The sequence below is a fragment of the Macaca thibetana genome, chromosome 1 (genome assembly GCF_024542745.1).
Source record: "Macaca thibetana thibetana isolate TM-01 chromosome 1, ASM2454274v1, whole genome shotgun sequence".
Lineage (NCBI taxonomy): Eukaryota > Metazoa > Chordata > Mammalia > Primates > Cercopithecidae > Macaca > Macaca thibetana.
In genome coordinates, this window is record NC_065578.1 from 157,071,584 (window position 1) to 157,095,095 (window position 23,512).

Sequence of the window (23,512 nt, forward strand, 5' to 3'; positions counted from 1 at the left end):
TCTGCTTCCAAAGCCTGGGCTCAGTAACAAGCAAAGCAGATGGTGGTGTTAGTGTGCAGTCCTGCTTTTTGGCAAGCCTGAGGCATGAGCTGCTCTTCCTGCTTACAGGTGCAGACACACATACTCCCCGCCACAAAGACACACAGGCAGCATTCAAGTGAGAAATGTCCCCAATGCCTGCGCCCTCTGCTGTCTGTGCTGTAGCAATTTCTGGTCTGAAAGGCACTTTCCTGGAGTAGAATTGCTGTTGGTTTTGGAAATGACTCCAACAAATTGAATCCTTGACGTCGGGAGATACTGAAGACATTGAATCTTTCTTATTTCCAGTTGAATGAAAACAAGAGGCTTTGACGAACCAAAGAAAATTAAGATACACGGAAAAAGTAAGCTTTTAGTGCCAGGTGCTCTCTTTTGGGAATAAAAAAGTGGTTTGAGCACCTTAAATTTTATTTTTTCAGAATTAAGTGTCAAGGATGGGGGGTCAGAGAAAGGTACATGGGGGAGTTTTTGCTCCTATCAGCAATACAATAGTCACCCTTGCTGAGAGGCTCCTTGAAGGCAAAATAGAACATGTTTGCAAAAATATGCAATGAGAAGATATCTCATCATGCAGCTCCTCACCTCCACACCCCACCCTGCACACACCCATTTCTTCTTACAAGAAAAAGGCCTCCAATTTTTACCATGCAAGAAATTATCCTCTGTCCCTCTCTCCTTTTCCTCTCTCCCACTCCTCTGTGCCCTTCTCTTCCAGAAAGAAATTTTAGAATGTCAGTCCTTAAAGATGATCCAATGCCGCAGTTAAGAACACTGACTTCAAAGTCAGGTAAACCTGGGTTTGAATCCTGGTTTCAGCACCTTATGCAAGTTACTTAAACCCTCTGTGCCTCAGTTATACCTCATCTGTAAAATGGGCTTAAAAACAATACCTACCTGATAGGATTGGTGAGATACTTGAATGAACTAATGCTTGTAAGTCCCTCAGCTCAGGGCCTGGCAAAGAGCTAATGCCTCCAAAGTGCTCCTTGATATTGTCACCCAATCAAGCTTCTTCATTTTATAGACAAGAAAACTAGATTCAGAAAGAGGGGATTTATCTGCGGTCATGTGGCCAGTTAGTGGCAGAGCCAAGACTGGAGCCAGGCATCTCATCTCATCTCATCTGGTACAGACATCTTTCTACTGTACCACACACAGCATCATGGATTTTCCCTCATTTCCTAACTAAGCAAAAGAGGTTGGGCCATTTCCCAGTTGGCCAGGTTTGTGCTGAACCAGTAATGTTGCCAGAGTCAGGCATCCTGGAGTGCATCCTGCAGTGCCGGCTCCCCTGTGAGCAGGAGCCAGCTCATGTCTGACAGTAACAGACTCTGTCCTAGGAGCTATCAAGCCCTGATAAAACTGATCCACAGAGCACTGAGCAACTGTCCTCTTATATTATTATTATTATTATTATTATTATTATTATTTTGAGACATCTGTTGGCCTCTCAAGATGGAGTGCAGTGGTGCAATCTGGGCTCACTGCAACCTCCACCTCCCAGGTTCAAGAGATTCTCCCGCTTCAGCCTCCCGAGTCGCTGGGATTACAGGCGTGTGCCAACATGCCCGGCTAATTTTTGTATTTTTAGTAGAGACGAGGTTTCACCATGTTAGCCAGGCTGGTCTTGAACTCCTGACCTCACGTGATCTGCCTGCCTCAGCCTCCCAAATGTCCTTTTATTATTAATTTACTTTCTGGTAGCTGAAGCTCCAGAAAGAAGTTCACTAGATAGTGACACCACCACCAGCTTTCAAATGTTCTGGGAATAAAGTCTCTACATCCAGTCAGCCTCCAATCCACATTCCTGAGGGTCTCTCTCTCCCCCCACCCCTCTCTCTCTCTCTCCCCAAAGACCCTCTCCTAATGCAGAGAGTCTGGGTCATTGCCTATACTATGTGTCACTTTCCCCCACATCATACTATTTTACCTCAAATGCTCTTCTCTTCTCTCTCCCTCTACTCAAAGGACACACACAGACCACCACACATATGCCTAAGGTCTTTTGTTCTTTGGAAAGTATTCAAATTGTCCACAGCAATATTTGGTTCTTGCTGGAAAAAGCCAGTAATCTACAGCCAGGGTAGGTTCAGCTCCCAATGTCTCTGGAGAGGACAGATCTCATTAGCTCTGACAAACATCCCCAGTGTTCCTGCTCCTAACCTTTGTCAAATTTTCCAAAATCCAGCTAGACCCAGGGGCTCCTTGCAGGCAGTCCAGGCTCTGTCTGCTCCACTCAGTATCAGGTGGCCCACAGCTGCAAGGACCAGTCAGCTTTTTCTCAAGCCTGGGCCAGGCAAACCCTCTACATTTAGTAAACAGGGGCAAGGGGGATGCGGGGAGACGTCTGAAAGATGGAAAAGGAGGAAGGGGTTATGGTTACGCTCCTTTCAATAGTTCAGTGATAATGATGCTATAATTCTGTAGCAGAAAGATTGCCCGCCTAGAAGTTAGGAGGGCTGAGTCCTAATCCTAGATCAGCCACTAAATGAACCATGTGCTCTTGGGCTGATCACTTTGCCTCTCTGCCTCAGTTTTCTCATTCTGCTCTACAAGTGGGTTTGCCTTGAGAGTTTGTAAGAAGCTTTCCAGCACTTCTGAAATGCTGAAGTTTTTAGTGACAATCTTTCGTTCACATGACATGTTACAGTTTTTCAAGAACTTCCATATGCAGGCATCATTTGGAGCTACTGTGGGTTTGGTTCCAGACTACTGCAATAAAGTGAAAATTGCAATAAAGTCAGTCACACAAGTTTTTTGGTTTCCAAATGCATATAAAAGTTATGTTTACGCTGTACTGTAGTCTATTAAGTGTGCAATAGCATTGTGTCTAAAAACATCTTAATGAAAACATGCTTTATTGCTAAAAATGTTAACAATCATTTGAGCCTTCGGGGAGTCATGACCTTTTTGCTGGTGGAGGTCTTGCCTTAACATTAATGGCTGCTGACTGATCAAGGTGATAGTTGCTCCAGGTTTGGGATGGTCATGACAATTTCTTTCTTTTTCTTTTTCTTTTTCTTTTTCTTTTTTTTTTTTTTTTTTTTTTTTGAGATGGAGTTTCACTTTTGTTGCCCAGGCTAGAGTGCAGTGGCATGATCTTGGCTCACCGCAACCTCCGCCTCCCAGGTTCAATCAATTCTCTTGCCTCAGCCTCCTGAGTAGCTGGGATTATAGGCATATGCCACCATGCCCAGCTCTTTTGTATTTTTAGTAGAGATGGAGTTTCTCCATGTTGGTCAGGCTGGTCTCAAACTCCTGACCTCAGGTGATCTGCCCGCCTCAGCCTCCCAAAATACTGGGATTACAGGCATGAGCTACTGTGCCCAGTTCTTAAACTAAGAAAACAACGAAGTTTGCCACATGGATTGACTCTTCCTTTTATGGAGATTTCTCTGTAGCATATGATGCTGTTTGATAGCATTTTACTCACAGTAGAACTTATTTCAAAACTGGAGTAATCTTCTCAAACCCTACTACTGCTATCAACCAAGTTAATGCAATATTCAAAATCTTTTGTTGTCATTTCAACAGTGTTCACAGCATCTTCACCAGGAGTAGATTCCATCTCAAGAAACCACATCCTTTACTCACCCATAAGAAACAACTTCTCATCCATCCAAGTTTGATCATGAGATTGCAGCAATTCAGTCACATCTTCAGGCTCCACTTCTAGTTCTCTTGCTGTTCCCACCACATCTACAGTTACTTTCTCCACTGAAGTTTTGAACCCCTGAAAATTATCCAAGAGGATTGGAATCAACTTCTTCTAAACTCCTTTTAATTTTATATTTTGACTGCCTCCCATGAATCATAAATATTCATAGTAGCATCTAGAATAGTGAATGCTTTCCAGAAGATTTCCATTTACTTTGCCCAGATCCATCAGAATCACTATCTATGGTGGCTATAGCTTTACAAAATGCATTTCTTAAATAATAAGACTTGAAAGTCAAAATTACTCCTTGATCCATGGGCTGCAGAATGAATATTCAGTTAGCAGGCATAAAAACATTTATCTCCTTGTGAATCTCCATCAGAGCTCTTTGGCAATGAGTTGCGTTGTCAAAGAGTAGTAAAATTTTGAAAGGAATTTTTTTTTTTTTTTTTTTTTTCCTGAGAGTAGGTCTCAACAGCAAGCTTAAAATATCCAGTAAACCATGCTGTAAACCAATGTGCTGTCATCCAGGGCTGTGTTGTTCCACTGATAGAGTCCAAGCAGACTCTATTTAGCATAGTTCTTTAGGGCCCTAGGATTTTCAGAATGAGCAAATGAGCATTGGCTTCAACTTCATGTCGCCAGCTCCATTATCCCCTAACAAAATATTCAGCCTGTTCTTTGAAGATTTGAAGCCAGGCATTGACTTCTCTCTAGTATGAAAGTCCTAGGTGGTATTTTCTTCCAGTATAAGACTATTTTGTCTATGTTAAAAATCTGTTGTTTATTGTAGCCACCTTCATCAATGATCTTGGCTAGATCTTCTGGATAACTTGCTGCAGCTTCTGCTTTGGGACTTTCTGCTTCACCTTGCAGAAATCTCCATAGGCTTCACCTATGGAGATGGCTTCTTTCTTTAAACCTCATGAACCAATCTCTGCTAGCTTCCAACTTTTCTTCTGCAGCTTCCTCACCTCTCTCTGCCTTCATAGAATTGAAGAGTGTTAGAGCCTTGCTCTGGTTTTGGCTTTGACTTAAGGAAATGTTGTCACTGCTTTGATCTTCTATCCAGACCAATAACGCTTTCTCCATATCAGTAACAAAACTATTTTGCTTTCTTATCATTTGTGTGTTCACTGTAATATCACCTTCAATTTCCCTTAAGAACATTTTCTTTGCATTCATGACTTAGGTAACTGTTTGGTATAACAGGCCTAGCTTTCGTCCCTTCTTGGCTTTCAACATGGCTTCCTCACTAGGCTTAATACTTTCTAGCTTTGAATTTAAAGTGAGGAACATGCAACTCTTCCTTTCACTTAAACACTTAGAGGTCATCCTGGAATTGTTAATTGGCCTAATTTCAATATTGTTGTGTCTCAGGCAATAGGAAGGCCTGAGGGGGAGAGAAAGAGAGGGAGAGAGAGAGAGATAGGGGAATGGCCAGTTAGCAGAGCAATCAGAACACACAATTATACTTATTATATTCTCTGTCTTATATGGGTGCTGTCTGTGGTACCCCAAAACAATTACAAAAGTAACATCAAAGGTCACTGAGTACAGATCACCATAACAGATAAAATAATCATGAAAAAGTTTGAAATATTGTAAGAATTACCAAAATGTGACACAGAGACACAAAATGAACACATGCTATTGGAAAAATGGTGCTATAGACTTGTTTGACACAGGTTAGCCACAAACCTTCAATTAAAAAAAAAAAAAAGCAGTATCTGCAAAGTGCAGTAAAGCAGAATGCAGTACAACAAGTACATCTGTACCTTATTATTTAATCCTCCTTAAAAACCCATTGATGTAGGTAGGGTATTTGGCAGATGACAAAACTAAGGTATCTGGTGAGTAAGAAGTTATGGGCAAACCGTGGCAGAGCTTACTGCCAAAATGAATGATCTGCACTTCTAGCCACTTCTGACTGAAGCTGACCTTCTAGGGTTAGACCTGCTCTCCCCAGTGAAAGGACAATGAGACGGGCTCCTGGGAAATGCCAAACAGGCTTTGTTGCCTTGGGTTCAGGGGTCAAAGGTCTAGGCTGTTCCTTAAATCCTTTTGATGTCTTTTTAACATTTTTGGACCCAAGGGTAGGTTTGACTTAGCTCCATACTCCATGTTTGCTTGTCTTTTGAACTTCAGAGATGAAAGGCAGATCCCATAGCACTGAAGAGATTTTCCAGACCACTAGCTGGTCAGGGCAGAGCTAAAGCTAAACCCAGGCCACCTACTTCCTACTGCTGAGCTAGTGCCCTCTGGAAGCATTGGCACATGGTGGTGGCCACTGCTGCCCTGGCTAAGAGGGTCCAATTAACTTGAGTCAGGGTCAGGGTCTTCCTTCCTGTAACCCCTTCATCCCCACCCCAGGCTGTGAAGTCCCACCATCTGTTTATGAGGCGGGTGGTCACAGAGATAGGCTGATGGTGAGGGGGTTTCACACACTACGGTAACTAAGGCCTGAGCCCCACCCACTCTCCACCCCTGTGCTTAGTCCCACTTAACAGATAGAAGATCCTATTGTCCCTGAGCACTGTTAAGGGCTGAACTCTGTCCCCCAAAATCCATGTTGATGCCCTAACCCCTAGTACCTCAGAATGTGACTGTATTTGGAGACAGGGTCTTTAAAGAGGTATTAAGGATAAATGCAGTCATTAGGGTGAGCCCTACTCCAATATGACTAGTGTCCTTATAAGAGGAAATGTGGTCACAAACACATGCTGAGGGAAGACCCATGTGAAGACACAGAGAGAAGGCAGCCATCCGCAAGCCAAGGAGAGAGGACTCCGAAGCAACCAAGTCTGCCAGCACCTTGATCTTGGACTTCCAGCCTCCGGAATAGTGAGAAAATAAATTTCTGTTGTTTCAGGCCTCAGTACTTTGTCATGGCAGCTCTAGTAGACTCATGCGGGCACTTGCTCCAGACGCTGACCCCCTTGACCCTCCCTCACTGCCCCTGCATTCTCCTCTATACACCCCTGAGCCCCAGCCCCAGATTCATCAAGTCCTTGGAGTCAGGAGAGTGCGCTCCATGAATCCGCAGCCACATTTTCCCATTTCAGGACCTTTGAGGAGTGCTGGTTTGTGCTTCAAAGTGGGCCAGGGAAGGGTAAACTGCCTTTGGAGCATTTGAGAGACTGAGGAGAGAAGAACAATCACTGAGAAAACAGACGGATGAATACTTTGCGTGAGAATCCTGCCACCCATGACAAGTCAGCTCCCACGCCTCCAGAGTCTCCAGCTAGAGCTCTCGCGGTAACAGCTCAGTGGGCGCTTCCAGGCAGCCAGGGATGTGCTGCCCTCTGGATTCATTAACACAGGGTTTCTTGGGGTCAGGGGAGGTGCCAAGGCCCTGGGAGAAGCCAAGCCTCAGAGGACCCTCTTGCTCATAGAGAATGCACGGACCCCCAAGTTCTACTCCCAGACTCACACTCCTCTTGTAGGTGGGAAAGGGACGGAGGGGTGGAGGGGGAACGCCCTGTTCCACATGCTGTATTTACTCTGGGCATGGCTAATGACTCCAGGGCCTTATCATTCAGCCCTCAGACTGGGCTGGGTAGGTCTGAGAGTTAGGGAAAGTCCGTTCCCACTGCCCTCGGGGAGAGAAGAAAGGAGGGGGCAAGGGAGAAGCTGCTGGTCGGACCGTCGGACCCACAATGAAAACGCTCCTTCTTTTGCTGCTGGTGCTCCTGGACCTGGGAGAGGCCCAAGGATCACTTCACAGGTGAGGAGACATCCCTGCACTGTGTTCAGCTGGGTAGACCCCTGCCCTGCAGCTCAGGGCTGCTCTGGGATAGGAAAGCTGACGGGGAGATGAAGAGGAGGAGAAGCTGAGGGTTTGCATCAATGCATGGAAGAGGCTTACCCAGTGGTTGCCGGTGTATGGCCTTCATCTCCAGTCCTCAACAAGTCATCCTCCTGCCTCCACCTCCATGGAGGTGTCTTCCCAAGTCCCGGGGAGCTTCTTGTGTTACAAAAGAGCAGAAACCTGCAGTTGTGGTTTGTAGCTCAAAGCACCCCAGTACTTCCCCAGGGGACTGACCATCACTGCCTCCAAGAGTTTTCTGTCCCTTTAAATCAGCCCTTCGTGATGGTCGTGTAAAACTGCAGACCTCCCCACATCTTCCATTTTCCTAGAAGATCTCAAAGAGCTCAGCTCCAGGAGGGGAGCCATTTCCACTCTAAGATTCTAAGACTCTCCAGGGCAGAGATGAGGCCGGGCAGTCTGAATGGCAGAGAGGACGCTGATCCTGCATGCTGTCTTGCAGATCCCCCCCCTCTGTCTTCTCTAGTTGGCCCCTGAGAAAATGGGATGGGAACGGGGGGAAGAGGGAGGTAGAAGTACATCTCCTCCTCACACTGGGCTTTGTCTCCAGGGTGCCCCTCAGGAGGCATCCGTCCCTCAAGAAGAAGCTGCGGGCACGGAGCCAGCTCTCTGAGTTCTGGAAATCCCAGAATTTGGACATGATCCAGTTCACCGAGTCCTGCTCAATGGACCAGAGTGCCAACGAACCCCTCATCAACTACTTGGATGTGAGGCCTCCTGGGATCAGGGCTGGGGAGAGGTGGGAGCTGGAGGAAGGCCCAGCATCAGGACATGGCCAGTGCCATATCAGTAGCGCTGAAGGCCATTGTGGATTTCTTCACTTGGATGGATGATCCATGGGGACTGATTCCCTGGGTCGCCATGGAGTTGGCTAAGCAGGCCCCAATGTACCCAAATGTCAGAGCTCTCTGCAGAAGGAAAGGGCTGGGAGTGAAAGCATCATCCCACACTGAAGGCCCCTGCTTCTGCTTTTCTCAGCTGGGCAGCTTACTGGCTGTGTACCCTTAGGCAAGTTACTTAACCTCTCCCAGCCCTAGTTCCCTAGTCTGTAAAACAGGTGGTTCTTCCTCCACTGCCTCTCCTACAATGTATTTATAAGAATCAGGTTAATGCAAGTAAAATCAAATGACGTAGCCAGAGGCTTGGTTTGATTTCCTCACCCATGGCCATTTGTCTGCTCCTTTTACCTTTTATTTTCCAGCATTGCCACTTCCTAGGCTCTGTAAACTCCAGTCTGTAGTACCCGAGGCTTTGGCCCCAGGGAGCTTTCCCTTGTCTTCCTGGTGAGCACCCTTGTCCCTCGCCACCACCCACACCTGCTTTCCTTCTCACTCTTCCTTGCAGATGGAATACTTCGGCACTATCTCCATTGGCTCCCCACCACAGAACTTCACTGTCATCTTCGACACTGGCTCCTCCAACCTCTGGGTCCCCTCTGTGTACTGCACCAGCCCAGCCTGCAGTAAGTGGGGCCAGGAGCACCAGCAGAGAATGTCTGGGGGCCAGTCCTGGGAAGCCAAGCCTGATACTCTGGGGAAGCGGGGCTTAGGTTCCAGAAACTGGCCACCCCTGCCACACCAGCTTCCCCTCTCGATCTTTGAGTCTGCCCTGGAACTGCTTACAGCAGAGATAGAGCAAGGCCAAGGAAGAACTACAATGTGGCTGCTGTCCAAGAGAGCAACTTCCATACAGATCAGAATTAACAGAAAGAAAGCCATTGAAAAGAGAAATCTTTGACATAATGACTCACTTCCTTTGGAACACCCAAAGGAATGTAGGGGAAAGTTTAATTTAATTGGTTATTTCTGAGCAGGTAGGTTAGTTGGGTTCTAGTGTAGAGAGTCTGCTTGCTTCAAGGAGGCTTGGTAGCCTTATCTCCCTGGTGCACAGAGGTGCGGCTGGTGGGGCACAATGGCATGGGTGGGTCCATTTGGCCAGAGGTAACTCGGAGGTTTCAGCAAGGATTGGAAAAGAAGAGCTACAGAAAGATGACTTGTTCGACACAGGACAAGTCCCAGAGACAGAATCTCCCTGGAAAGCCCAAGGCTAGAGATGTCCACGGGTTGGGAGAAAAGTTGGGAGTAATTTCCTGGGGCAATTGTTTACCCCTGAGTTTCTTCTGAAGGCCAACCTCTGACCCACAACGGGTGGCCGGGACTGTGGCTGGCGCCTGATAAATGGCACTTATCTTGGTGTGCCTTATGAGGTCATTGTGGACAATCAGGTTTGCTCAGGGACAGCTATTTGGTTTCCAATTAGGCCACATCTGTAGCTAGAGGGAAATGTAGTTGCTCACTAGGGAGGGGCATCACCAGGCTTCCAGGGGCTCTCCCTCAGTGTTGAGAGTTAAGGGAAGAGACCCTGACACACTGGGGCTGGGTGGCACCAGGGCGAGGATGCAGGCAGTGAGCAGATGGCATAGGCAAGAGCGATGCACTTCTTTCCAGAGACGCACACCAGGTTCCAGCCTTCCCAGTCCAGCACGTACAGCCAGCCGGGGCAATCTTTCTCCATTCAGTATGGAACTGGGAGCTTGTCTGGGATCATTGGAGCCGACCAAGTCTCTGTGAGTGCAAGTTCTTCACCTTTTCTGTCTTGGCCAAAAACTTGGGAGACTTATTCAGAGGTCTTGGGTTTCAAAACTGCCTCAGGAATGGGTGGAAACAGGGGTTAGGACTAACTTCTAGGGGAAAGGGGGACCAACACTCCCCACCTGAGATGGTAGCAGTGGGTCAGCCTGCACAGCATGCTGTGCCCTAGTTGAGGACAGTGTAGGGGGACTCCGGCAGGAAGCACTGCCCAGTGCACAAAGCCTGGTGACAGGGTGCACAGCTGGATCTCCAGTCTCTAGGGCATTGAGGAGATAAGACCAGGTCGCCATCTTGAAGGATAAAGAAGCCCATGTCAGCGGGCGAGGTTTGGACTCAGTAAAATAAGGGGGCAAGGTCTGAAATGAGAGCCCAGTCACAGAGCCAAGGCAGAAACCCAGTTGTCCAAAGGCCAAGGCCCAAACTGAACTCAGTGCTGAGCTCATGAGCTGTTCCTCAAACTCCCTCTGACCTCTGACCCTCTGACTCCCTCTGAAGTCCTATGGGTCCTAGAACTATGGGAATCAGACAAATGTGGGGACAGAGAACCAGGTACTTTTTCAGGCTTATAGACAGCAATATATGCCTGGGCCTTGGGAGAAACAGAGGTTGACCTATTCCTGGTGAGCATTGGTCCATGAGGGGGTATTCCCAAGGCCAGGAGGGCACAGCTTTCATCAACATCCCTTAGAGTGGGTGGAGTAGGACATATTATCAGCTGAAAGAATGCCAGAAGCAGAAAAACACCATCTATGTAAAAATATCATACAGATAAAACAATGCACTGCATTTTCTATTGGAACTATCTGTGTGTGTGTGCATACACACATTACATATATAATATATAATATCCATATGTACGAATATATAATATATAGTATACTGTATATATCCATCTGTATATTTTATATAGATATATATTAGATATAGTCTATAATAATTGCATAATTTTATTATATAATATGTTATATATTATATACTTAATATGATATGTAATACATTATATTAATATGTTATATAATATTAATTATATATTATAAGTGATATAATGTATTATATTAATAGTATATTATGTGTTATATATTAATATGTTGTGTATATTAATATATAATATAATATACTAATCTATTATATAATATATTAACAACATATCATATATGTAATGTGTATATATTATATGATCTGTAAAATTATATATATTATGACATATACATATACATTATATATCTAATTACACATAATATATATATAAAAGTACAAATAACTATTTAGAAGGCTACATCCCAAACTGATCATCACAATAACCTCTGAGATGCAGGGAAGGCACTGAAATAGAATAGAAAGGGGAATTCGCGCCTATAGCTTGTCACCTATCTGTTGGCTCACCTGGCTGGTGTAGGGCAGCAGCCAAGCCCACAGCAATGTCAGTTGCACTGCTCCTTCCCTCAGTTTTCTGGCTCCAGGGCCAGGTGTGCACTTACCTCTATAGAGAATCATCAGATTTTGCTGCAGAACATCCCCATCATTGAGGATGGAGACTTGGGGACAGGGAGAGAACAATGAGGGTTCCAGTCCACCCTCACACTCATGGGTTCCAACTGGCCCTTTTTCTCCCACTTGACATCTATCTTCCCTTTCTGCTGTGCAAACTGTAGACAGCAGCTGCAGCACCAGGCCAGAAACAAGTACACTGTTTAACTAGCACCCACAGTTGCATATAATCAATATCTATATCCATATCATTTCATCTATATCTATAGTACCTCCTAATGGCTCTGCTTCTCCTTATCAAACCCTGACTGACATAATAAAGATAGGACATGCCAAAATGTGTAGATGAAGCTAATGCAGCCCTTAAAGGGACCGTTTAGCCTAAAATGCATGTATTATTAATAGAAATGCTAATAATCAATTATCTAAGTTCCTATTTCAAGAAACAAATAACAAGAAAATGAGCAAACCATAAACAAATAATAGTACATCAAACCCAAAGAAATCAAAAGGAAGGAAATAATAAAGAGTAGAATGGGACATTAATGAAATAGGACATTAACAAAGCCAAAATAGAGAGATCACACAGGAAATTAACAAAGCCAAGAATAGAAATGAAAGAGAAGGCGGGCGCGGTGGCTCTTTGCAAGAGTCACGAGGTCAGGGAATCGAAAATTGCTAACATGGTGAAACCTCTGACATGACTAATTAAGAAAAAAGAAAGAAAATACAATTTAACAGTATTAGAAATGAGAAAGAGAACCCTAAAGTTATCAAGAATAATTTTATATTGATAAATTTTACAATCTTCAAAAAATCAACAAATGCCTTGAGAAATACAGCATACCAAAACTGATGCAAAAACAAAAGTTAGAAAATGTGAATCTTTTAAAGATATACTCTGTTATTAAAAAATCCTTCCACAAAGAAAACTCCACAAAGAAAAGCCTCACTGATAAATTCTTCTAAACACTAAAAAAAAAAAAAAAAAATTCACAAACTCTTCCAGATATTTGATAAAGTAAAAACACTTTATAACTCATTTTATGAAACCAGCACAACTTTAATAATGAAACTTGAAAAGGACATTATAACAAAAGAAAATATAAAATTACAGACCAATCTTTCTCTCATGAATGTAGATGCAAAAGTTCTAAATGAAATACTAGCAAATAAAATCTTGTGTTGTATAAAAAGATAATACATCTTAACCAAGGGTCATCTTTCTAGGAATTTATCATTTAGCAGAATAAAAGGAGAGAAATCATATGACCAATATACGATTATATTAATAGATTAATAACATTCAACATCTATTCATGACTCAAGAAAAACCCTTAGCAAACTAGGAATAGAAAGTAACTCCCTTAATCTGATAAAGATGAAGGGCTTCATCTACAAAGAAGCCCACAGCAAACTTTATACTTAATGGTGAATTGTCAAGAGACTTCTCCATACGATCAAGAATGAGACAAGGACACTCAATCTCACCACTTCTATTCCACATTGTACTGAAAATCCTAGCCAGTGCAACAAGAAAAAAAGAAACGAAGAACATTAAGATGGAAAAGGAAGAAATAACACTGTTGTTATTAATGTATGACAAGATTCCATAAGTAGAAAATCCAAAAATATCTACAGAAAGGATATTGGGATTAATATGTGAACTTAGCAAAGTTGCTGGATATGAGGTCAACATAAAAAAATCATTTAGGGCCAGGCATGGTGGCTCACGCCTGTAATCCCAGCACTTTGGGAGGCTGAGACGGGTGGATCATAAGGTCAGGAGTTTGAGACCAGCCTGACCAACATGGAGAGACCCCATCTTTACTAAAAATACAAAAATTAGCCAGGCGTGGTGGCGCACACCTGTAGTCCCAGTTACTCAGGAGGCTGAGGCAGAAGAATTGCTTGAACCCAGGAGGCGGAGGTTGCAGTAGAACCGAGATCATGCCACGGCACTCCAGCCCGGGTGACAGAATGAGACTCCGTCTCAAAGAAAAATCATTTGGATTTATATATACAGGTTGTGGATCCTTATCACAAATATTTGGGACCGGAAGTCTTTTAGGTTTCAAATTTTTTCAGATTTTGAAATATTTGCATTACACCTACCAGTTTAGTATCTCAAATCTGAAAATCCATAATCTGTAGTACTCCAGTGAGCATTTTCTTTTAGCGTCATGTTGGCACTCAAAAAGTTTTGGATTTTGAAGCACTTCAGTTTCAGATTTTCAGATTTGTGATGCTCAACCTGTAGCAAGTAAAACAAATGGCAAATAGATTTTTAATGACACTATAACACCATCAAAACCATAGCTACTTTGAAGCAAATTTAACCAAAAAATGTGCAAGAACTCTACTCTGATAATAAAAAACTTTACTAAATAAAAGTAAAAGACTTGCATAAAAATCACAAATGTTACTGAATAAAATTAAAAGAAGACCTGTATTGAAAACTAAACCATGCTCATAGATTGAATGACTCTGTTTTATTTAAAAGTCAAATTTTTTCCAATTGATCTATAGAACCAATTTTATTCCAATTAAAACAAGAGCACTTTTTCTTAGAAATTAATAAACTGATTCTAACATTTATATGGATGTGTAATACACCAAAACAACCTTGCTGAAGAAAAACACTGGTAAATATTAAGATTTATTATAAAGTTACAGCAATGTAGATGTGTGGTGTTGGCACAGAATTTTAAAAATATACAAATGGAACAGAACAGAAAATACAAAACCTATCCACACAGTCATCTGATTTATGTTGAACATGACACTGCAGTAAGTGGAGGAAATGGTGGTATATTTATTAAGTAGTGCCAGGTCATATGAATATCCAGATAGAAAAAAATAAATCTTGACTCCTACCTTACACATTACCACATTTCAAATAGACTCCAGATCTCAATGTGAAAGGTAAACAATAAAGCTTTTAGAAGAAAACATGGGAAAATGTTTTCAAAATCTTAGGGGAGGCAAAATTTTCTGAAACAAGTTACAAAAAAACAGTGTGCAATAAGCACAATGTTGAGTGACAGAAGCCAGATACCAAAGCATTCATATGGGATGATTCCATTTATATAAATCCAAAAAATAGGCAAAACCAATATACGCTATTAGAAGTCAGGAGACTGGCTCTTCTTGAGTAGGAGCGCAATGATTGGCAGGTGCATGAGGGCTTCTGAGGTTTTGGAATGTTCTGTTTCTTGAGAATATAGCAAGCATCTTTGTGCTTATTTAGTCAAGGAAAGTTGGGAAGGAGAAGAATTAACTTCAAGACAGAGGAGAATCCAGGAATCAAACTCTTTGCCAGCAATCCCCTGTGCCATTTTCCTGTGGGCTTTCTCCTGCCAGGTGGAAGGACTGACTGTGGTTGGCCAGCAGTTTGGAGAAAGTGTCACAGAGCCAGGCCAGACCTTTGTGGATGCAGAGTTTGATGGAATTCTGGGCCTGGGATACCCCTCCTTGGCTGTGGGAGGAGTGACTCCAGTGTTTGACAACATGATGGCTCAGAACCTGGTGGACTTGCCAATGTTTTCTGTCTACATGAGCAGGTAAGACCCATCAAGACTGTGAGGTTAAAGTCAGTTATAACTATAGGGAGACAACACGTGCTCTTGACTTAGCCGTCAAAAGACCTGATTTGGGTCTTTAGCTTGGTCTATTATCAGCTGTGTGATCTTAGTCAAAACATTTAACCTCTCTGAATATTGAGGAAATGGGATTTGCTTCATCAAGTAGTTGTGAAAGCACTTTGTAAACTCTACTACATTGGCTTAAATTTAAGGAATCTCTGGGATTGGTTCTTCATTGATGCTGTCACTAAATATCAAGCTCCTATTATATGCTGAGTATGATGCTCACACTGGGGACACAGTGAAACAAGAACGACAGCACCTGCAGGAGGAGCAGGCAGAAACAAATGAAAAGTTAAGCTGACAATGAAATAATTGCATACTGATGGATGAGTAAACAAAATGTGGCATATCCAAACAATCAGATATTATTCAGTCTTAGAAAGGAAGAAAATTCTGAGATACGCTACAATACAGAAGAAACTTGAGGACATAATGCGAAGTGAAATAAGCTAGTCATAAAAAGACAAATACTGTATGATTCCACTTAGGTGAGGTACCTAGAGTAGTCAAATTCGCAGGCAGAAAGTGGACTGCCAGTTGCCAGAGCCTGGGGAGGGGAAGTGAGGAGTTCTTAAACCATTGTTGATGGCCTAATGGGTATAAAACTCCAGTTCTGTAAAATGAAAGGTCTGGATTTTACACAGTGTGCACATACTTAACACTACTGAATTGTAGACTCAAAAATGGGTAAGATAGTACATTTCATGTTACATATTTTTACAACAATTTTTAAAAATTGCATTGTTGTTGGAAAACAACAACAATGTTTGTTGTTTCTAGGCACTCTTGCCCGGCATCCTTGGAGGGTCATTTCCTCTTCCTCCTTACACAGGAAGGTGATTTCTGACCTTCCTGACTGCTTCCAGGTCAGACCTGGCCTGCACTCACTCTGTTTCAGCATAAGCCCATTCCTCTCATTCCCCTCTCCCACATGGAGGGTCCTGGATTTTCCCTATCAAGCTGTGCTTCCTCTCCAGCATGACAGCACTCAGTACCAGGCCTAGGCAGAGCTGTGAGTGAGAGAGGCAGGTTGTCTAGACACTTCTGCTTCCCCTTGCAGAACTTCCTTTTCCCGTCGCCTGGGAAAAGTGGGCTGTAATGGGGAATATCGAGGCTTGGCAGTCAGACCGACCTGAATTTGAATCCTGCCACTTACATTGCTTCATCTCACTGAGGCTCAGTTTCTTCCACGGACCACTAGGTTGATGTGAGTTAAATAAGTTTAGATAGACAAAATCCCCAGTACAGGGCCTTGCACCAAGGTAATCAACAAATGTGAGTTCCTTTCCCCACTCCCTCTCTAAAACCACTGTCCTAAAATTCCTACAGGTATTCCCTTCTCTCCCTCTTTACTACCCTGATTTCAGTTTTGTATCTTTCTGATCCTTTTCCTCCTCAAAATGAATCTGTCTTAGGTCCGATTTCTCCAGAATCTTGCTAGGTTCCAGAACATAATCTGAGATATCAATACCAATGGAAATAAGTGTTCAAGCTCTAGTAAGTCATGATACATTCAAATCGGCCTCTTTGCCTTAACATAATGAGTGAAGAACACAAAAACACCAGGTGCTGTCACAACCATAGTGGGGAAGATACCTTGGGAAAAGGTGTCTTTGGGGGTTGCTTCAAGTCACACAATGTGTACCCACCCAGGATGGTCCTGGCCTTGGTTCTGAATGACAGACCTGCTGGCCCCATTTCCCAACTCCTTAACCTTTTTATCCAAGAAGCAGAAGGACATTCACAAATGGTCAAGGGGAGCTGTTTCTAATCTTGTGTCAAAAAGGCCCAGACCAATCCACTTGCAGTAGTCAGAGTCCTGGTCTCAAAGCCAAGGCTGATGTTTCTGCCTACCTGGCTGCTTCGTATGAGACCAAGAAGCAAAGTGTCTTAGCTGAGACTCACCCCTAGAGTTTTGCAGTGGCCCTTTCTGGACAGTTTGTATTTCTCTCCATGTAGTAACCCAGAAGGTGGTGCGGGGAGTGAGCTGATTTTCGGAGGCTACGACCACTCCCATTTCTCTGGGAGCCTGAATTGGGTCCCAGTCACCAAGCAAGGCTACTGGCAGATTGCGCTGGATAAGTGAGTATTCCCCATGAAGTAGTTACAGTACTAGGGGTACTGTACTCAAAAGAGGCACAACTCAAACGGAATTAACTGAAAAACCACTGGTCGCTAGCAGAGGATGCCAGAAGCTTACTGTGGTTGAAGGTATGGAGGTGCTGAGCAAGTGTGCAGGAAGGGACCTCTGTAATCAGGGCAGCAGACAAAGCTTCCTTCCTTGTACATGTGGCGTGCCTTTAATTCAACAGACAGTCAATACTAGCGCACAGCCTGCTCCCCTTTGTTCTTTCAACACTGACACACAAGGCGAGGGATGAGTAACATGGGGGTTTGCACAGGTGAATTGGATTCAGATCTTGCCCTCAAAAAACTTGTACAGAAGATGAGAGGCACCCAAACCGCTATCCTATAAAATGGAAGGTGGTCAGTGGTCCAAGAGAGGTGCCATCAACGTGGTCCAGCAGGCAGGCACGACAGCTTCTATCTGAAGAACCCTCCAGTGCGTCATGGAGGGGATTACATTGAAACTGAGCTGGGAAATATATACAGTATCTGGGCATGAAGCAATTGGGGAAGTGGGACTACATGCCTGCCTCATACCTAGTGCCGTGCTAGACAATGCAGGAATTGGAAAAGTGCAGTTCAAGTTTCAATTTAGCTAGGATTGAGTTCCTGCAAGGTATCAGGCATTAGGAATGCAAAAAATAAAAGGTCTCAATGCTCACTGTCTATTGAGGGTTTTTCACACTGTAGGAATTCACCTATTTATGGGTCATGACATCATTTTAGAAGATCCTGACCAGGCGTGGTGGCTCACACCTGTAATCCCAGGACTTTGGGAGGACGAGGCAGGTGGATCACAAGGTTGAGAGACTCAGACCATCCTTGCCAACATGGTGAAACACTGTCTCTATTAAATATACAAAAATTAGCCAGGCATGGTGCCACACGCCTGTAGTCCCAGTTACTCGGGAAGCTGAGGTAGGAGAATCACTTGAACCTGGGAGGCAAAGGTTGCAGTGAGCTGAGGCCGAGCCACTGCACTCCAGCCTAGGTGACAGAGTGAGACTCCATCTCAAATAAGTAAATAAATAAATAAATAAATAAGATCATAAGATCATGACCTACATTTTTTGATGAATTGGAATGTGGTAGAAAATACCAGAGTACACCTCAATTGCATGAATGGGTGTGTGTGTGCACTGGGTCAAGAAGTAAACAGATTTCTTCCTATGGATCTCAGTAGAAAACAAATGAGGAACACTCATATGGTGGGGGGAAATCATTAATGTGCTCCAGGTGCTGGAGAGCCCACAAAAGAGTGGGAGTTTCCTAGGAGCCAGGGGAGGGAAGGTGGGCTGACTGCAACTCTGTCGCCTCAGCATCCAGGTGGGAGGCACTGTGATGTTCTGCTCTGAGGGCTGCCAGGCCATTGTGGACACAGGGACTTCCCTCATCACTGGCCCTTCCGACAAGATTAAGCAGCTGCAAAATGCCATCGGGGCAGCCCCCGTGGATGGAGAAGTGAGTGCCTGCCTGGGGAAGGGAATGGTGGGGGCAGGAGAGCCAGGCCTTCTCTTGGGAGGTGGGAAGGCTCTAAACAGATCCTCCTTATTGGGTTTTAGTATGCTGTGGAGTGTGCCAACCTTAATGTCATGCCGGATGTCACCTTCACCATCAACGGAGTCCCCTACACCCTCAGCCCAACTGCCTACACCCTGCTGGTAAGAACTATTTCCTTATTCTGCAGGCCACAAGGCCCTCCCCACTTGCCTACCACTTCCCCTTTTCAGTCGCCTGCACTTTGCCCGACTTTACCCTAAGCCCCGCCCCGCATTGTTCTGCTCTGAGGTGGCATTCCCTCTGGGAGGGACACAGCTGCCTGTGATGGAAAGACCACGGGGCTTGTTCTAATTTCCAGTTCTGCCGTGAAGCAGTAGTAAAGTTCGGGCAAGCCATTTAAGGAAGTCTTCTGATATTGCCATGTAGGACTTTTCAACTGACAAAGTTTAATCTCCTCTACCACCAGGTCAGACTGGAACTATTACTATCTCATTTTATAGGTGAGAATATCGAGACTCAGAGAGTCAAATAAATGGTTCAAGATATGAGCTGTTTGCAGGGAGGAGTGGAGAATAAGATTATATTTGTCCTAACATTCAAATTAACATTCCTCCTCTAGCAAGAAAATGTCTTTTGTTGCAGTAAATTCTCAAGTTTGTAGGGTGAAGTAGAAAGGGAACTCCTGGACCTTTTGGACACCTGTGAGCACTTCACACCACAGTTGGTCTGAATTTCCAGCATTGTAGGTATTTGGCACTACACTTCAACACACTAATTTTTCCAAGAGTCACTGACAGCATCAGGGTAACTGCATCAGAAGAGAGGTTCTAAGATAGAGACTGAGGGCTTCAGTCCTACCCCTAAGCCTCTATTAACTCCTTCCCAAAGCTACCAACAGACAATCCAAATAAAAACAAATGTTTGCTTTAAAACACAGCTTCATGGTAAGTCCCCTAAGCTCCTGCCACATAGGGATTCTGGAGCTGCCACTGTGAACACCACACTGAGGACCAGTGAGACATTTAGACTGAGCCCTGTTCATCAGTCCACACGCCCATCAACACCCTAGCACACCCACACTCTCACCTTCCCCCATGTGAGTTGAGTCCCTGCCCAGGTGGAAATCACTGATGTGCTCCAGGTGCTGGAGAGCCCAAAAAAGAGTGGGAGTTTCCTAGAAGCCAGGGGAGGGGAGGTGCGTGGTTCTTTCCCAGTACGGTGCATGGTTCCTTTAGAAGATCATTTTAGAAGATCATGACCTGACCGAGCGTGGTGACTCACACCTGTAATCCCAGGACTTTGGGAGGCGAGGCAGGTGGATCACAAGGTCTTGTGCTGGTTCTTTCCCAGTATGGTGCATGGTTCTTTCTCACCAGCAGATTTCAATCAGAGTCACCTCAATCCATCAAAACTGCTGTAAAAACGTTGACTTTTCATGTCCTTCCTCTCAAGAAGTCTCCCTGAGCCCTCTGCAAATTTTCCCACACCCTCATCAGCAACTTCAAATTTCAAGTCATTGTTGGAAAGGCCACACTTGCCTGGTAGAGCACGTCTTTGCCAAACTAAAAATTAAGATTGGAGAACGTGACACTCTTCTCTTGAACAAGGGATGCCTACTTGCCTCATCTAAAGGGGGTCACTCAAATGTTTGTTCCCAGAACATCAACAAGAAAATAGCAGTGGGTAGCCACTAACAGAGTTCTTTCTCTCCCTTAACAAAAACCAAGCTGAGCTTCACTAGAAACCAAAGAAACCAGAATTTAAACCAAGGTCTTCCGATGCCAACCGTTTTGCTCTTCTAGCCATGCAACGAGGGTTTCCCAGTTGTAAAATGATGGTGATGGGGGCAGGTGGAAGTATATAACAGATGAACCCTTCTCAAAATTGTAGAACATAGACCCCAGGCCCATAAGAATGGACTTGTGTAGACAAACAATTTATTGAGAAAACTAGGGTAGGGACATATGAAGCAGGAGGAAGAACCCACCGACCAAAATGGTGGAACCCACCAGCTGTCCAAGGCCATCCAGTGCCACCACCACCACACAGGCAGCTGCCAGGGAGCACTACTTCCTTCTTTCCCATGTCATTTGCATCCTTTTTTCCAACCCCAGGACTTCGTGGATGGAATGCAGTTCTGCAGCAGCGGCTTTCAAGGACTTGACATCCACCCTCCAGCTGGGCCCCTCTGGATCCTGGGGGATGTCTTCATTCGACAGTTTTACTCGGTCTTCGACCGTGGGAATAACCGTGTGGGACTGGCCCCAGCAGTCCCCTAAGGAGGGGCCTTGTGTCTGTGCCTGCCTGTCTGACACCCCTTGAATCTGTTAGGTTGGGGCATTCTTTACACCTGTAAAAAGTGATTTTCCAGAGAATGTAGCTGTTTCCAGGGTTGCAACTTGAATTAAGACCAAACAGAACATGAGAACACACACACACACACACACACATTTCACACATACACACACACACACACACATTTCACACATACACACCACTCCCACCACCGTCATGATGGAGGAATTAAGTTGTATATCTATATTTTTTATTGACTTTTGATTATGAAAATCAGAAAATTTTCACATTTGATTATGAAAATCTCCAAACATACGTACAAGCAGAGATCATAGTATAATAAATCCCTGTGCAACTCCACTCAGCTCTGACAACCCATCCACACGGCCAGGCCTGTTTATCTGCACTGCTGCCCACTCCTCCAGCTCCACATGCTGTACCTGGATTATTCTGAAGCAAATTCCGAGCATTACATCATTTTGTACATAAATATTTCTAACATCCTTAAATTTAAATATACAGTTGGAATTCAAGCATCTCCCATTGTCCCACAAATGTTTGGCTGTTTTTATAGTTGGATTGTTTGTATTAGGATTCAAGCAAGGCCTATAAATTGCATTTATTTGAAATGTCTATAGGTGTCTTTCCTTCTAAGGAGTTTAGCACATATGAAACGTTCCTGGCTGAAATTCCAAGGTGTCATTTGACATAGTTCTCTGAACTTATCTTTCCTATAAAATGGTAGCTAGATCTGGAGGTCTGGTTTTGTGGCAAAAATACTTCCTAGATGGCACTGGGTACTTCCTGTGGTCTCCCGTCGGGAGGCAGATAATGCTGGTGCCTCTCTATCGGTGATGTTAAGACTGATGGGTGGGTTTGGAGTTATTGGCTTCAATCATTCATTACAAAGTTCAGCATTTTACCTGATCGTTTCAGCGGTCGTTGATGATCATTGCTGAGATCCGTGCTATAATTAGGGGTTGTAGAACAGGGCTTTTTCTAATTCTGCTATCCCTTTGGCATTTGTTTGTTGGAATTCTTCTATTAAAGAAATGGGCCGGGTGCAGTCTCTCACGCTTGTAATCCCAGCACTTTGGGAGGCCGAGGTGGGTGGATCACGAGGTCAAGAGATTGAGACCATCCTGGCCTACATGGTGAAACCCCATCTCTACTAAAAATACAAAAATTAGGCCAGGCGTAGTGGCTCACGTCTGTAATCCCAGCACCTTGGGAGGTTGAGGCAGGCGGATCACGAGGTCAGAAGTTTGAGACCAGCCTGGCCAATATGGTGAAACTCCGTCTCTACTAAAAATACAAAAATTAGCTGGGTGTGGTGGCACGCACCTGTAGTCCCAGCTACTCGGGAGGCTGAGGCAGAAGACTTGCTTGCAGTGAGTAGAGATTGCGCCACTGTACTCTAGCCTGAGTGACAGAGCAAGACTCCATCTCAAAAAAAAATACAAAAATTAGCTGGGTGTGGTGGCATGCACCTGTAGTCCCAGCTACTTAGGAGGCTGAGGCAGGAGAATCGTTTGAACCCAGGAGACAGAGATTGCAGTGAGCCAAGATTGCACCACTGTACTCCAGCCTGACAACAGAGCGAGACTCCATAAAAAAAAAAAAAAAAAAACTTTGGGTGGGCACGATGGCTCACACCTGTCCCAGCACTCTGGGAAGCCGAGGAAGGAGGATCACTTGAGTCGAGGGGGTCAAATCTGCAGCGAGCCATGACCGTGCCACTGTACTCCAATCTGGGTGACAGAGTAAGACCTTGTCTCAAAAACAAACAAAACAAAACAAAACCTTTCCCTCATCAACCATTTGCCCAGGAAAGAAGACAATTACTTGGAGTTTTATTTCCTTTATTTACCAGTTTTCAGAATGAGTTGGTGCTATATTAAACACCAAAGGATTTTAAACGTATTTGATGTGTTTCAGCTCACCAGTTTTTTCTTTAATGCCAGATCACTCTATCGTTAGCCAGTGGGTGATCTTCAAGTTAGTTCCTGTAAACTTTTCCAGCCCATCTTGCACACTTCCAGTCCCATATGTGGCATCAGCCATTGTCCTGCAGAGTCCTGGTTCCTTGTAGCATGCCCATATGTATGTTGTAAATAAAAATATTTCATAGTACATTGGAGATGGAGTGAGAGACGGAGAGAGATATTGAGAAAGAGAGAGAGATTGAGAGAGCACCTGTTTCACCCTGGGGACTGAGGGCCCACCCTGAGAGATCTGACATGGAGAATCCTGGCCTGAGCACATCCCCCTTCTGGTGGTATCTATTGCCATCAGAAACAACTTATTTTTTCTTCCCCCTTTTAGCTTTTGCTTCCTT

The 23,512-nt window shown here is 44.2% G+C and overlaps 2 protein-coding genes across 3 annotated transcripts in view; one reads left to right on the forward strand and one right to left on the reverse strand.

Moving 5' to 3' along the window:
* The window catches only part of RHEX (regulator of hemoglobinization and erythroid cell expansion), a 113,886-nt gene that overhangs the window by 69,216 nt on the left and 21,158 nt on the right, over window positions 1-23,512 (reverse strand). The gene's annotated exons all lie outside the window — the stretch shown is intronic.
* CTSE (cathepsin E) lies at window positions 7,231-22,096 on the forward strand. Of its 2 annotated transcripts, XM_050764023.1 has the most exons (9): window positions 7,231-7,424; window positions 8,077-8,233; window positions 8,871-8,988; window positions 9,974-10,092; window positions 14,969-15,168; window positions 17,212-17,334; window positions 18,699-18,840; window positions 18,942-19,040; window positions 20,994-22,096. In XM_050764023.1, exons 1-9 carry the CDS (start codon window positions 7,357-7,359, stop codon window positions 21,156-21,158), a joined length of 1,191 nt encoding a protein of 396 aa, XP_050619980.1. In that variant the 5' UTR covers window positions 7,231-7,356; the 3' UTR covers window positions 21,159-22,096. The 2 variants fall into 2 exon arrangements, with proteins under 2 accessions (XP_050619980.1, XP_050619990.1); XM_050764033.1 differs by lacking the exon at window positions 18,699-18,840 and having other exon boundaries at window positions 20,994-21,201.

Excerpts from the sequence above, each read along its gene's own strand:
- CTSE (XM_050764023.1), top strand. The coding sequence starts at position 7,357 with ATGAAAACGCTCCTTCTTTTGCTGCTGGTGCTCCTGGACCTGGGAGAG. Across the intron at positions 8,989-9,973 it reads CTGCACCAGCCCAGCCTGCA|AGACGCACACCAGGTTCCAG; the intron begins GTAAGTGGGGCC and ends ACTTCTTTCCAG. Across the intron at positions 10,093-14,968 it reads TTGGAGCCGACCAAGTCTCT|GTGGAAGGACTGACTGTGGT; the intron begins GTGAGTGCAAGT and ends TTCTCCTGCCAG.